General features: G+C 49.3%; 6 protein-coding genes across 6 annotated transcripts; 3 read left to right on the top strand and 3 right to left on the bottom strand.

Moving 5' to 3' along the window:
* Positions 1 to 1,301: 1,301 nt before the first annotated feature.
* Positions 1,302 to 1,799, bottom strand: BDV59DRAFT_210343 (uncharacterized protein; the record flags this gene model as incomplete). Its single annotated transcript, XM_073695576.1, has 1 exon — positions 1,302 to 1,799. The coding sequence occupies one exon, from the start codon at positions 1,797 to 1,799 to the stop codon at positions 1,302 to 1,304; it is 498 nt and encodes a 165-aa protein (XP_073544180.1).
* A 1,828-nt stretch (positions 1,800 to 3,627) lies between these two features.
* BDV59DRAFT_117901 (lysophospholipid acyltransferase family protein) lies at positions 3,628 to 7,063 on the bottom strand. The gene is made up of 7 exons (XM_073686729.1): positions 6,186 to 7,063; positions 5,911 to 6,129; positions 5,604 to 5,859; positions 4,875 to 5,553; positions 4,505 to 4,816; positions 4,194 to 4,450; positions 3,628 to 4,142 (listed from the first exon to the last, which is right to left on the bottom strand). The coding sequence occupies exons 1-7, from the start codon at positions 6,715 to 6,717 to the stop codon at positions 3,974 to 3,976; spliced, it is 2,424 nt and encodes an 807-aa protein (XP_073544179.1). The 5' UTR covers positions 6,718 to 7,063; the 3' UTR covers positions 3,628 to 3,973.
* Positions 6,996 to 8,570, top strand: BDV59DRAFT_186504 (pantoate--beta-alanine ligase PAN6). Its single transcript, XM_073691038.1, has 3 exons — positions 6,996 to 7,168; positions 7,243 to 7,310; positions 7,383 to 8,570. The coding sequence occupies exons 2-3, from the start codon at positions 7,283 to 7,285 to the stop codon at positions 8,450 to 8,452; spliced, it is 1,098 nt and encodes a 365-aa protein (XP_073544178.1). The 5' UTR covers positions 6,996 to 7,168; positions 7,243 to 7,282; the 3' UTR covers positions 8,453 to 8,570.
* A 201-nt stretch (positions 8,571 to 8,771) lies between these two features.
* Positions 8,772 to 11,084, top strand: dbp7 (putative ATP-dependent RNA helicase; the record flags this gene model as incomplete). The annotated part of the gene is made up of 1 exon (XM_073694608.1): positions 8,772 to 11,084. The coding sequence occupies one exon, from the start codon at positions 8,772 to 8,774 to the stop codon at positions 11,082 to 11,084; it is 2,313 nt and encodes a 770-aa protein (XP_073544177.1).
* A 38-nt stretch (positions 11,085 to 11,122) lies between these two features.
* On the bottom strand, positions 11,123 to 12,530 carry BDV59DRAFT_205250 (WD40 repeat domain-containing protein; the record flags this gene model as incomplete). The annotated part of the gene is made up of 2 exons (XM_073694607.1): positions 11,123 to 12,221; positions 12,280 to 12,530. The coding sequence occupies 2 exons, from the start codon at positions 12,528 to 12,530 to the stop codon at positions 11,123 to 11,125; spliced, it is 1,350 nt and encodes a 449-aa protein (XP_073544176.1).
* Positions 12,531 to 13,295: 765 nt separating this feature from the next.
* Positions 13,296 to 14,732, top strand: BDV59DRAFT_186502 (short chain dehydrogenase). Its single transcript, XM_073691037.1, has one exon. It carries the CDS (start codon positions 13,415 to 13,417, stop codon positions 14,330 to 14,332), a length of 918 nt encoding a protein of 305 aa, XP_073544175.1. The 5' UTR covers positions 13,296 to 13,414; the 3' UTR covers positions 14,333 to 14,732.
* The last annotated feature ends 96 nt before the right edge of the window (positions 14,733 to 14,828 follow it).

Here is a 14,828-nt window from a genome sequence, read left to right as displayed (position 1 = left end):
GAATGCAAGTATGCATAGAATAAACAAAATCTGCTAGGATTTGGATTGGAATATGTTAGGACCTTAACCCCTTTTCAAACCATCCAGCTCATTGGAGCCTTGGCCAGAATTAGTAGGTCAGGAAAGCATTGCGTACCGATGACGCGTGTGCACCAAGCTGGACCATGATGTTGGCAACCCTTGATTTTCCCTCTTTCCTATTTTCTTTTTGGTGGAATTCCTACCGAGCCATTATATCAAGTTTGAGGTAGGAAAGTATAATCATTTATTATACTTTTGACTATTCCTAACCCCCCCCCCCCCAATGACACTACAAAATAGCCTCATCTTACTGGGACAACGCTCAGTTGAACTACTGATGTGTTAATTTTTGGTTTATCAGCTATAATTGCAAAATCTTTTAAGGTCAGACTTGTTTGCTAAGAGGCTCCAAATCTACTAGTGAGTTATTGAGCATGCTGGTAATTATAAGAAGTTCATATAGGAGTAATGTCAGGATTTGGATTCCTCCTTCATGCAACATGAGGGAGTAAGTATAAATTTAGCCAAAGGGGATTTAGTCAATCAAATAGAATCATTTCAGTCTACTTGTGCAACCCTGGATATCCGTATTGAGACGCTGTTATTACCTTCAGCATTCTTATAATTGGACCTACAATGGAATGTCCTAAATATGGCCGGATCTTCTACTATTAGTTGACACTCCGTGACATACGTAGAATAACTACTTGAGCTTAATATTATCTTGTTCCCATTTTATTACAGGGGTGTTGTGTTTACGAGTGATGTGCCATCTAAAAGAGGTTTACGTATGGACATTGTCCATCCTTTCCTATTTTAGTATCCGAGACTACAATAACTTTTTATTTACATCTTTAATGAGGTCAAAGAAAATTTATAGAGGATCACCCGAATAGGATAGAAGCATCGATATTCCCACGCTTTGATTCTGTCCGAATATCTTGTTCTTCTGGTGTTCATAAATTGAGTTTGGGTTTTGCATAGAGAGAAATATAGGGTAAAATATTCTGTAAATATTGCATATATTAAAGTGACTGAGACTAACAAAAGATCGTTGTAGTCAAAATATCAAGCCAGAGTTAATACAATGGCTTATAATAGTGAATGATTGTTGAAATCATTATACTCGAAACGAACTCAGCAACACAATTCAACTTATAACAGCAAGAGACGATAGCAGAATCTTGACTACTTCAACCCGTCTGGATTTGACGACCAAGTCCTTCACGGCACCCAGAAAAGTACCACGAATGGGGCAACGAGTACTGCACTGCGTCACTCTAGCATTGCACTTGGCCGCCTTCGAGTTGCCAGACAGGCCCGGAGACGGCTTCTCTGTCAATTTCAGTACCATTGCGCTTTGTCGCCCTGGGCACGCGACCGCCAATTTGAGGATTTTCGGAGATAGGATTGAGCCCTTGGTTAACTCCAGGCACTTCGGTGGGATTGTAAAGCACATCAACCCCAGAAGGGAGATTAAAGTTCGAATACAGCGTGCAGGTACGGCGATCGGATGTTGGCTCATTGAATTTCCACACATATGAAGCGCAAGTATCTGGCCTATCCAAGCAAGCTTGAATACAATCGCATGCATTCCTAATCTGTGGGAGCTCCACAGTTGTAAGAACCCCGGTCACATCATAGCCCCGAGTATAGCGAATGCAGCCCCTATCTTGGGTGTTAAGATTGGGGCAAATCTTATCCTGGCTGCGGTCGTCCTGACTGGCAATGGCGCTAGCAGCTACCATGGACAAAATAACCGCGATGGAGAAGTGCATCGTGTTCAAAATATCGAAGAGATTGAGAATCTAAATAATATAGAAGCTGTCTGTGGTTCTTAATGAAAAAAGGCAGGTTAGGATGATATTATATGTATCTTGAGATGGAAATGTCCTTGTTTATATAGTTTTCTCTTCTTTCCTGTGGCGTGTTGTGATGTGTCTATAGAAGAGCATAAAGATGTGAAATTGAACAAAGTCTAACAAAACCTGCTAGAGCTAATCTAGGTCACCTTTCATAACGTGGTAGATGTCTGCTGACATCTAGAATGATATCTTAACGATCTATAAAGGTCTCGCCGTTAGCCACGCAAGTCAAAACCACTGTAAATTCCACAGTGACTTCTTGATATTTCTTATGCCTGAATTATTATTAAGTTTAATCGCCCATTCTTCTTGTTAATACGGACTCCAAAAAGACAGCCTGGGTATGTGGAAAGTGAATTAAGTATCTAGCCTAGAGAATGATAGAATCCATGCAGTGATATATAGTTGGATGCATAGATCTAGAACTAAGTCCATAAATATGTGAATTGATTTTCTAATAGGAATGTTGACGGTGGCGTACCTAGGGCATACGCAGGTAACTTGACCTGTGTCGATGCCACTCCATACGTGACATATATAATAGGCATTAGTACCCCTAAACACTGCAAGTAGTTTGATAACAATGGATAGCAAATTCTACACTCTATCGGTACACCTTGAGCATTTCTATCCTTAATGACCCGCACTACCCACTATCTTGCCAGCAGGCTCGAACGATGTTTCTCAGAATATCAATGTCGCTGGGATGACCGTGCCCGAATTGTTGTGGCAGGTTGGAATACAAAATTCAGCTAAAGGAGCCTGTGCGCATAGTTATATACTCTCTTCTAGTTACTTTTCTGACTTGATACATTCTGAAAATCCTCCATTCTAGTTTTCATGCTTACGAAGATTACATGTAGAATGTCCATAAACTCTGCTTTATTGTCCCGACCAATGATCGTCTGCAGGACGCATTTTTTGTGGAGGAGGAAAATGGAAAGGGAAGAATGAAAGGAATTAATCCCCGGACATCGACGAATTCCAATTCAAACAGAAGCTTGTGGCACTAATGTACTTTTCTATACTAATACGCGTGATGATCTACAGATAGCGCCCGCCTAAGTTACCGGGCATAGTACACGATGCGTTTATCCCAATTACTGGAGAGAGACCCATTCTTGGGTGCAACCTCTCTCCTGCTGGCAAAGGTAGCCCTGCGATGCTACCTATTACAGAGCCACGAGGCTTCGACAGGACAACCACAGACGTTATTTACAGCGGGACCTGGTACGGGCAAAAAATCTGTGACCAGGAGACGAGGTAGCTCTGCCGGACGCTCAACGTGGTCTCAAGGACTTCCGGTATACAGCAAGTGATTGATATATTGCAGCTCTTCTGGGGAGCAACATGCCGGGCATCATTCCTGGCTTCTGTCGAGGGCTATAGTCATCTGAATGGATAATTTATGTGCATACAATACCTATACCCCTTAGTGAGCTCAACTCCTTTATGCAGTTCAATCGGTGCGCATGACCAGTAAGATTTGCTGGCAACGCGACATTCTCCCAGATGCCAGCCAGCCTGTGCAATGTCACCTGGGACCTAGGCATCAATCTGGCGGTGCTCGGTGGCACCTATGTCGCTGTGGAATAGGTTTTATGTTTATAGATGACGTTCCCAAACACTAGGGACCTATGATATAAGAAGATAACCATAGATCAGAGGAGCCTATAGTTGGTAACCATTGTGAGATAGAGTTTCGCAACTTGATGTTCAATACCCTTCTAATGTGACTATAGGTCTCTCTATATGTCAACATAATCTAGATGTATCCTGCTTTTGAGCTTCTGCATTCACATAATACTACAAGGGAACTGAAGAGTAAATGATAGAAGAAAGATTCTAGAATTTCACAAAGTTCGCTATCTCGCAAACCTGGCTTGTGTTCCATGCCTTGGTCCTCGAGTCAATTATCAGAAAGAACTTAGATTGTAACAGAGCCAAGTCTTAATAGTCGCCAACCTATACTTGGTAGTGCCGCTTTGAACCTATGCACGAGAAGGAAACGGGGTATACACAAACGCAATAACAATATGTACCAGAAAGTCGGACGCCGATCGGTGCCGTATGATAGTAATATAGAACTAAAGTTTTGGAGTCGCAGTAATGTCCGTCCGGCGCAATTTCTGGCTCGAAATGTCCATATCAGCGGTGGACTCTGGGATCGCTGCGCTTTCGAACAACGTGCGGCCGACCTTGTCGGACATAGTGAGAACGCGTGAGGATACCGTAGCGCCATCACGGCGATTTTTGCTTCGTTCATTAATGAGGCTGGTCAAGATATGAATTAAAGATTCGACTTACCCTTCGCGCCTGGACTGGGCTATACGCTCAGTGAAATCCCAGAGACGGCCACGAGGCAGGAGCTTGCCGGTATTTGGATCACGCTCGGGGGTCCATTCAGGAGCAATTCGCATCACCGGAGGAGATCGGGATTCCTTCCCCTTAGCAACAACAATGATCCCTTCCTCCGAGAAACGCTGGTATGAGTTCTTCAAAGCCTCCTTGTTCACGGCTTCGAAATATGATAGATCACCCTGGTGATAAAGGGTTTTCCCAAGCTAATTGCGACGGTCAGAGATCGGTCACGCACAATAAGGCATTCGGGAACTTACGAGCTGTGCGTTGTTCTCAGCCTTCTTCAGGTCTATCCAGGCATCCTTGTGCTCGTTGAGCGGGGGAGTAAGTCCCAGGAGAGACACAGAACCAAGCCAGGACGCCTCTATAAAAGGCCAAATCAGGAAACAGTAGAAGTCGTAGTTCTCTCTTCCGCACTGACGTTCCGCTTGACTCAACTCTACGAACTGAGGTTGTCCAGTAGAATCTCTTGTTACAGTAATCACATCATCTTTCTCCAAGCCCTTTAGAGTATTCTCCAGGTTTATTTTCAAACCATCAGGGGGGAAGATGAATTCACCACGGAACAGCTGTACCAGGTCAGTGACGTCCACTGGGGAGAGTTGTATTGGGGACGTGGGGACGTACCTGGGATAGGAAGGAGACTTGGTCGATGAGATCCCTGTAGGAGATTCTCTGGTTTGATGGGCCTCCGCCTTGTTTAATTCTGGTATACATAGCCGCGGATACTAGTGCTTCGGTAACGAACAGGTGGATGGTCATGTTACGATAGAATGAAAGAGGGAATCGGTCCACAGCGTAATAAGTTGGTTCGACGAGTCCAGCGATCACACCCACGAGCTGGGGGCCAAGAACCTCAAGTGCGCGTTCAACAACAACCTCAGTTGGGAATCTGTAGAAGTGCGCGACTCGCCCTCCCTTCGCTCGGACTCTTTCACAAAGCCATTCGACACGACGGACCAGCTCCGCTTTACCAACTCCACGGCCACGTAGAGTAAGAAGCACTGTCCCGACCAGTGCCGTAGGCATCATCACAGCAACGTTGTTGATATCGGAGAGTACCCTGTATCCCAGGGCTCTCAGCACGCGTCCCTTTTGGTCGTAGGTCAGGTTTTGGACCCCGTTGGGGTTTATTTCCACCGGAAGCCGAGTTAATTGCTGGTTGAGGAATTCTCTCAAACTCCACGGCTCATGGAATCGAATGTCCACGCGGCCCAGCTTTAGGGATAAAACAGAGGAGGAAGAGAGCAAATCAGCCAGATTTTCTTTCCGCTTTGGGGTGCCAAGAAGTTCACTGGCGTACGAGCTACTCCATGTCAGCTGGTGTCAGTCTAGAGGGGGCTCTGCAGCACTTACTCCGTCTCCACGACTTTATCATACTGGGTGCTGACTGGACATATTATGGTATCTTCAACGCGACCCGATAATAAGCTGTCGACAATGAATCGCAGGATACCAAACTTTGGAGATAATAGCTTTCCGGTTCTAGACCGTCCGCCTTCAATAAAGCACTCAAAGTTGAAGCCTTGCTGAAGGAGGGTATCGATATACGCCTGTACGACGGTGTTGTAAAGCGGGTCATTGCCAAAGCTTCTCCTAATCCACATCGCACCTACAGAAGTTAGAGAATGATATTACTCCTGACGCGACGGAAAATACCAACCTGCGTGTTGCAAAAAAGGGCCGAGAAGGGGAATGTTCAGATTGTCGCCTGCTACCACCACCGGCAGGCCAATTCCAAGACGGTAGCAGATAATCTGCAGAGATACGTAATCAACATGTGACTTATGGCAAGGCAAGAAAACAATTGACTGTTTCTTCTTCGTTGCCTCCTCGGCCACACGTTTGAGGCGCAAGACCTCTTCGCTGGATACATGGACACCTGTGGTGGTCGTGTCAGCCCCGGAAGTGCCCTAGAGCTCGTTCAAAAGAGCTTACCTTGATGGTATGCGCGGGTTAGAAGCTGTGTGCATAGATAATATGCGCTCCGAATGAACCGCTTGCTCTCCATCTTGCAGATCATATTATCCAACATGCTATCGACCACCACCTTCAGATTATTCTGGATCTCAGCCTTCCGCTCGCCCCGCCTCCGCGGGTGCAAAAGACCTTGTCTTTCTTCCACACCAAGAGCTGTCTCCGCCAATTCTTGCATCTTGTCTATCAGCAATGGGCTGTCAAGAATGGACGATTTCATGCGGTCCGTGAAGCCGGAGTAGAAGATCGGCTGGCCGATCGGATCGTTGTAGGCTCGCCATCCGGTGCCTTGCATGTGGGCGCTGACGTCTCGTAAAAATTCGAAGGGATTCTCGCGGAAACGAGCCATATGGCGCACCAGATTCCGTTCCATGATCTGATCGTCCTGTGGCTCGGGGCCTCCAGTGAAGCCACTCGGGTGGATCGTGAGCTGATCGCCTACGATCTCAAGATCGGGAGCGGATTGCTCGACGGGAGCCTTTTCCGACGGCATCTTCGCTCGTGGCAGTCGAGAAGGCGCAAGGCGGGGAGGATAGGGGAGGGAGGAGGAGGGTCTCTGGGGACGGAGGAAGGTAGAGGTCAATCAGGAACAAGCAAAAGATGCTCCAGGACGGTCGTCAAACAGGAAGAATGAGAAGGGAATGAGGAGGCAACGATCTCAAGCATGACCGTTTGGTTGTGAGTCTAGTTCCCAACAAAACGCCTGATCAACCCCCGGGGTTTCCCCAGAGTCGATGGTTTAGGAACCTCGGATGCCGATCACGTGGCGGGAAACGGGCGGGTATTCGGGAAGGCTTAGGTAACAAAACACCATTGTATTCGCGCGTAAACGGTTATCCTCCTCCTCGTCCTCCCAGCCATCCAGTCAATCCCGCGCGATCAGCTCATCATCCCTGCAGCTGCGGTGTCTTGCAGCGTCTGTGTCCTTGCGGTCACCCGTGCCGGTTAGTCTCGAGCTGTCGTTGCTCCACTGTGGGACTCCGGAAGACACTTCAACCCCGTCTGACTTCCACATGAGCATCTTTCTTCGCAAGCCTTAAGTACTAAAACACTCCGAGATGTTTCGCTGGACGAGGCGTCTCTCCGGTACGATCCCTCCAGACAACACCCTCAATTGGAACCTCAATTGTTCGTTCTCTGACATCCGTCTATTCGCAGCCGCCTCACCTCTCCTCCGCTTCCCTTCCACCATGGCCTCTCAAGCCCTCCGCCAGTACTCCTTCCAAGTGTTTCGCGAGGTCGCTCCCCTTCGACAGCTCCGACGACAGCTCCTACTGGATAAGAAGACAGTCGGTCTTGTCCCGACCATGGGAGCGCTCCATGAAGGCCATCTCTCTCTGATCCGTCAAGCCGCGGCTGAAAACACCGATGTTTTCGTCAGCATCTACGTCAACCCCACGCAATTCGGTGTCAGTGAGGATCTTTCAAGCTACCCTCGCACCTGGGACAGTGACGTTGCAAAGCTAGAGGAACTGAACGCAGAATTGGCGCAACAGGGGGCCAACACTGGACGAGTTACTGCCATCCTCGCCCCCACGTCCAAAGTCATGTACCCCACTCTACCACCCTCCTCCGAGATTGATGGTGATGGGTCATTCGTCACCATCACTCCCATTTCCCGCAAGTTGGAAGGTGCCTCGCGACCCGTTTTCTTCCGTGGAGTCGCAACCGTTTGTATGAAGCTATTCAACATTGTTGGAGCCGACCGAGCCTACTTCGGTCAGAAGGACGTGCAACAGACTGTCGTCATCAAACGGATGGTGAAAGACTTTCACGTCGACACGGACATCCGCATCGGGGATACCGTTCGTGAACAGGATGGGCTAGCCATGAGCTCAAGAAATGTGTATTTGGGTGCAAGAAGACGTGCAGTTGGACTCGTTCTTTACAATGCCTTGAAAGCCGCCGAAAATGCCTACACCACTGGCAAGGTCGCTCGCAGTGAGATTCTGGATGCGGCCAATCGCGTGACTTCACAGGTGCTCTCGGAGCAGCAGTCCTTGCCTCCGGCTGAAAGAGCGCTCTTTGAAGTCGACTACATCTCTCTTGCTGACCCTGAAAGCTTGGAAGAATTAGATGTCGTCGACCCCTCGCAAGGCGCTATCTTGAGCGGGGCAGTGAAAATGGCTCCCCTCGAAGAATCCAAGCCTAGTGAAGACTGCGGTCTCGGCGATGGAAAGGTGCCTGTCAGATTGATCGACAACCTCATTATGAAGCCTGTTGCCTAAAGATGGCGACGCTGGTCTGTATACTTAGGGGTAGAAAAGCGTTTATATACCCATGCGACATGAGAAAAAGTACATAGAAGAGATTCCATGCAATGGAACAATATAATGATGATCATAGACTGTGCCTTTCCCTCTAGTTACAACTCCATGCCTGAAGTATGATGCATCGGCCAACCAAAAAGGAAAGTAGGGCAAATCCTCAGGGCTCGGAAGCTGATCGGCCCGAGAAAATTTCCTTCTACAACAACTGACGCCCAGCGACAACGCAACTCAACCACCCAACTACACAGAGCACTCGTCGGATCCCCATTCTTTTAAAATGGCGGACGATGGAATGCTCCTCAACTTCACCTTCGGTGACGACGTCGTCAAGAAGGCCGAACCCAAGCTTAAAGGCGGTACATGGCGCGACCGCCTGAGCGCAAAGAAGATCGCCCAACACCGAGCTCAAGGCCCCAGGAAAACCGGCGATGCCAATAACGCTCCCCGACCGGTGAAGAACCCCAACCGGATTGAGGTATCTGGCTCTCGACCCACGAAACGCCAACGAACCGAGGACGATCATGACTCGGGACTTCGTGACGACCGCCAGGGACAATCTCAGCAGCAACACCAGCACCCGCGGCAGTTCATCTCGTCGCTGTTTTCGAAGAACCCTCTCCCACGAAATGCAGAAGAAGCTTCGGAGGAGAAGCCGGCGGAAGATGCGAAACCGACTAATGCGCCCCTCATCGACGGACTTGATACCTTCACCAACCTGGGGCTGTCGCCGAACTTAGCAGCACATCTTCTCACGAAGCTGGAATTGAAGGCGCCGACGGCAATTCAGAAGGCATCCATATCGCAGCTGCTCAAGGAGGAAAGTGATGCATTCATACAGGCTGAGACAGGTTCCGGAAAAACGCTGGCGTATCTTCTTCCCCTGGTCCAGCAAATCATGGCCCTCTCCCATCCGACGAATCGAGCCAACGATGCGACGAGCGCAACAGACGCCAAGGGGCAGCCTATTGTCCACCGGGATAGTGGCCTGTTCGCGATCGTTCTCGCCCCGACCCGAGAGCTTTGCAAGCAGATATCCGTTGTGTTGGAAGGGTTGCTCCGATGTGCCCACTGGATCGTTGCGGGCACCGTCATTGGTGGCGAGAAGAAGAAATCGGAAAAGGCGCGGTTGAGGAAGGGACTAAACATTCTCGTCGCCACCCCCGGTCGACTCGCTGATCATCTTGAAAACACCCAGGCGTTGGACGTGAGCAATGTTCGATGGTTGGTGCTGGATGAGGGTGATCGTTTGATGGAGCTGGGCTTCGAGCAAGAGTTACAGGGGATTATCAAGAAGCTGGATGCCAGACAACGCCCCAGTCGGATTCCCGGCGTGCCTACGAAGCGAACCACAATTCTGTGCTCTGCCACACTCAAGATGAACGTGCAGAAACTGGGAGAAATGAGTTTGAAGGATGCTATTCATATCAAAGCCGACCCGGCGGATGAGGATGGCGAATCGATGAAAAAAGACGAGGAGTCTGCGTTCACCGTGCCCGCGCAGCTGAAGCAGTCTTATGCCATCGTTGCAGCAAAGCTTAGACTCGTCACGCTTACGGCTTTCCTCAAGCGGACCTTTATGAGGAAGGGCTCTGTGATGAAAGCAATTGTGTTTGTTTCGTGCGCCGATTCAGTGGATTTCCATTACGAGGTATTTACAAGGAAGCAACAAAACTCAGACAAGGATGAAGATGACAGCGATGCGAGCGATACAAAAGAAAAGACCCAAGCGTCGCCTCATAATACAATCGCGCGTGCCACGGCATTTTCAAACCCATCAAACCAAGTGACATTACACCGACTACACGGCTCTCTCCCCCAACATGTTCGAACTTCCACTCTTGCTTCCTTTGCCCGCAACAAAGACCCATCGGTGCTGATATGTACCGATGTTGCGTCCCGAGGACTGGACTTGCCGAACGTTGACCTGGTTATCGAATACGATCCGGCTTTCAGTGCAGAGGACCACCTGCACCGTATCGGACGTACTGCGCGTTTGGGACGTGACGGACGTGCTCTGATCTTCCTCCAGCCTGGTTGCGAAGAAGGCTACGTCGACATCCTCAAGAGCGGGTACCGAGACGGCGGAAAGGCATTGACGCGCATAAACGCGGACGACATCCTCAAACGCGGGTTTGGCGGGAACGTCGAATCCGCGAACACAGACTGGGAGGAGAAGGCCACCGATTGGCAAATGGACCTGGAACGCTGGGCCCTCGAGAAGCCGGAGTACCTGGAGATGGCCCGACGAGCATATCAATCCCACATCCGAGCCTACGCCACGCACATTGCCAGCGAGCGGAGTATGTTCAACATCAAGGAACTGCACCTCGGACATCTTGCCAAGAGTTTCGCTCTGCGTGATAGGCCCAGCAAGATCAACGTGCCCGGCCTGCGCCAAGGAAAGGAAGACACAAAGAAGGATTACAAGGCCGAGCGGAAACCAGCCGCTGGCAAGAAGAGAAAGAATCCTTCTGGTGGCCGTGATGATGACGATGTCTCGTTCGCAACGGACACAGCGACCGCTGCGCAGAAGATGAGAGCCAAGATGAAGGAACATATGGCCGGTGCAAGCGAGTTCAACCTTGCCTAGTGTGCTTTTACTTTGTAAATAGACCATTGATGACGAACTCAATAGATATCCCACAATGAGATCTTTCCATCCTTAGAACCTGCAGCCAGCCAGTGGGTGTTCTGTACTTTTCGGTTTCGCTGTCTTTGAACTGTAGCAAGTGAAAACTGCGCTTCAGATCCCGTAAGCTGAATAGCACCACTTTCGTACTTCCCTTCAGACTGGTCCTGATTTTCAGCTTCGCACTCTGGTACCGGAGATGCAACATCGGCAAACGCAACGGCATAGCATCCATCTTTATGCCACTTAAGGACCGCAAGTTCCTTCAACGTTTTGCAAGAGTAGACTCTAACCCTCGAGTCCCACCCCGCCGTCGCGAAAATCTTCCCATCCGACCGTACACGTAAGCCCTGCTGACCTGAGTGTTTTGTATTCACCTGCTTCAGTGGGTGGTCTTCGGCTGCTCCCTGCAACGGCGAGCTGTTAGGGCTCAAAAGCGGGATAGGATGCTTCACAAGCAGGGCGTCAGCTGATGACGACAGGAACGAATCCCCAGAAGGTGCCACGTCAATAGACAGGGCGGGCTGCGTGTGCGGGCGACAAAAATAAAGCTTTTCCCAGCTCCAAACAGTCTTGCTACCACGCGAAAAGTTTTTTTCTCTCAGTGCACCCCGACAAGCCGATACCATAACATGGCCGTCTTCGTAAGCAGATGCGACATACAATTCCCCTGACTTCGCTAGGACTAGATTAACTGCCATGACCATTCCGGTCTTGACGGCCGAGTCTGCTGGGATCGTGCAGACTCGTCGCTCACTGGGCAGGTGGAAAAGGTCTATTGCTCCAGAGTCAAGGGCGTTCGGGACAGCAAAGAGAACTGCGGGTCGACGGACATCATTGCCCGCGGGAGATGGTGCTGGTTGAGAATCTCCTTCCGCTGTGGATTGTTGGGAATCGGGAGTACGATCCACTTCGTCGATGAAAGTCATCGAAAAAGCGCAAAAGTTCAGCGCGTTGACGGGTAGGGAATGCACAAGCCAAGGCTGGGTTTGGGTGGAAGAAGCCTGGCCGGCTACGTCCACCGGAAGGGTTTTCGCGAGGATCGCCTCATCTTGGGCGCGGAGCCTCCAAACGCGTAGCTTGTGGTCTCTTCCATGTCTATAATGTCGGTGAGAACTGGTATTCTATCAGGGAAATAGGCAGTAGGACAACGTACGTGTACACTTCTGTCACCTCTGCCTCGAGGCTGAAACCTTTTACTTCCAGAAGAGCACCATCGTGTGCCTTCCACGAAGCAATCGGGCGCTTTGAAACTAGATCCCATACCACGACCCAGCCTTCAGCGTCGCCGGAGATCAGCCGTAGGTTCTGGTGGAAAACATGCAAGCCGTGGATTGGGGCCGCATGCCCGCGGAGAATGTACACAGGGGTTGCTGGAGAGCGAGGTTGGCTAATGGGATCACTCATTTGTAATTGATCAGGAAACGGTGATCCATCTCAGGGAATTTGAGATCTTTGATAAAAACAGGCCTGGGTTGTGATGTTTGCGAATTGTTGGAAGAACAAATCACTGGGAAGAATCAGCCGTGGTGGAGATCGGCATACTCTAGGTACTTCCGTCCAGAACGGATACCGCCTGGAGACTCATCTGGAGGTACCTCGTAGAATCTAGAGCCGACTTTTATCACTATGAAATTAACGGCTACTTTGATCTATATGAATACTCGTATATTAAATATGAATTGTACAAAAATGTACACCTTAACGGTGACGTTTGCTCGTCGGCAGTCTTGGCGTCACGTGCGTGAAACACCATAGTAGTTCGAGGATATATCGCAGGAGGTCCGGAAAGTAGAGAATGCACTAATTTTGAATAAGCACAACATAGCGTTAAATATGTTTATCTACTCTATTTTTCTGGACAACGACTAGTCGCTTAGATCCTGGCTTGCATATTATGGAAGGGCCTACGGAGTACATACTCCGGAGTACTTTTTGCTTGGGGGGGGGGGGTGTGAAGGTGGTGTTCTCCGTCAAGATATCCTGAAATGAACTCGCAAATATCACGGACTGATTCAAACTCTCTCTTGTTTGGTGGAGGCCATTCATTTCATCAAGACAAAAAAAATTGCCCAAAGCCTCTTCCACGGTGGATGCCTCTCATTGGCCGAGAAAGCGTCATCCGGCTGCATCGGTTCCGGCGCCTCAAGACCTACTATCGCAGCCAGGATACGTTCTGAATGTCCGGTAGACATCGTGGAAAGGTATAAAATCTTCATATTGCTCTCGTTACTCGAACATTTTCGTATTAATTTGATGCTGCCTGAGAATACACCGTTACTTCTACCATCATGTTTTGTGATAATTCCACCTTTCGCCCTGACCACGACATCCCCGATCTCAGCGGCCAAGTTATCATTGTCACAGGAGGCAACGCTGGCTTGGGCTTCGAAACAATAAAGCAACTTGCCAAACACTGTCCGTCACATATCTATCTGGCCGCTCGGTCAACCGAAAAGGCTGAAAAAGCGATCCAGGAGTTACGCAAGTCTGACGATTCTCCCACGCCAATTTCCCACCTTTTGCTTGACCTCTCATCCTTCGATAGCGTCAGGAAAGCCGTCACAACGTTCAAACAGCACGAGTCTCGTCTAGATATTCTCATCAACAATGCTGGTATTATGATGACCGCAGAGGGCCTCACAATTGACGGCTACGAATTACAATTTGGAACAAATGTTATGGGTCACGCCTTGCTTACACAACTTCTTCTCCCGATTCTACGGCAGACTGTGAAGGTGAATCCCGAAACGCGAGTTGTGACTCTCTCTTCCGCTTCGGAATCGATGGCGCCTGGGGATATCTACAAGTTTGACGAATTCAAGACAACGATGTCCAATCGCAGCACGCAGGCGCGGTACTGCATCTCAAAAATTGCCAATGCCCACTACAGTGCTGCAATGGCTAGGCACTACAGCGATGTGAAGTTCGTCTGTGCCCATCCCGGAATGGTCGCAACAAATTTGCATCATGAATCTTCGGGGTTCTTCCTCAGGGCATTCCTGTATTCTGCTATTTGGGCATTCGCTACACCGCCGGAGAAGGGAGCCTATAGTCAACTTTGGGCATCAGTCAGCAGAGACGCAAAAACTGGGGAGTTCTATGCACCTACTGGCAAGCCTGCGCGAAGCTCAAAGCAATGCCAGAATCAGAATCTGAGTGAGGAGCTTTTCCAGTGGGTTCAGGAGGAACTTGGTAATCATATATAGATGGTGATAGTATAGACAAAATATGGCTCTCGGAACACTTAGTGATGCTAGGTAGTTATCTTGTCTGTTTGTGCTTATTCGATTTTTTGAAGTTAGAAAGCCGGTGTGTTCCTGTTCTGACACTTCGTACTAGGTAAATAAGGTGCGTGCCTCGGTACCTAGTACTATAGGCTCTAAATAATACATTTCAACACCATGAGTCGCTCTTACTGACTATGATTCTTCGGCAGAAAATAAACTCACCTCGCGGGTCTGCCTTTCCCCTTGCTGGCCGATGACCGTGTCCTGTCGGCGTTTAAACAGAATCCTGGAGAAGACTAGCTAATTTTTTGTTGCGCCCGGATCTACTCCATTCCGGCACGTTCTGGGCAGTCTGGATTCGGAATGTGGATCTTCCCATTAGACTTTGGCGCTAATGCACCTGGATGACGCTCAATTCACCAATAGGAGAGAGAAAAGCCTCGAGCCTCTGAGTCGACTTGTCAATGCAACGAAA

This window comes from Aspergillus ambiguus (genome assembly GCF_047715705.1).
Source record: "Aspergillus ambiguus strain CBS 117.58 unplaced genomic scaffold BDV59scaffold_42, whole genome shotgun sequence".
Taxonomy (NCBI): domain Eukaryota; kingdom Fungi; phylum Ascomycota; class Eurotiomycetes; order Eurotiales; family Aspergillaceae; genus Aspergillus; species Aspergillus ambiguus.
This window is presented reverse-complemented; position numbering and strand designations above follow the sequence as displayed.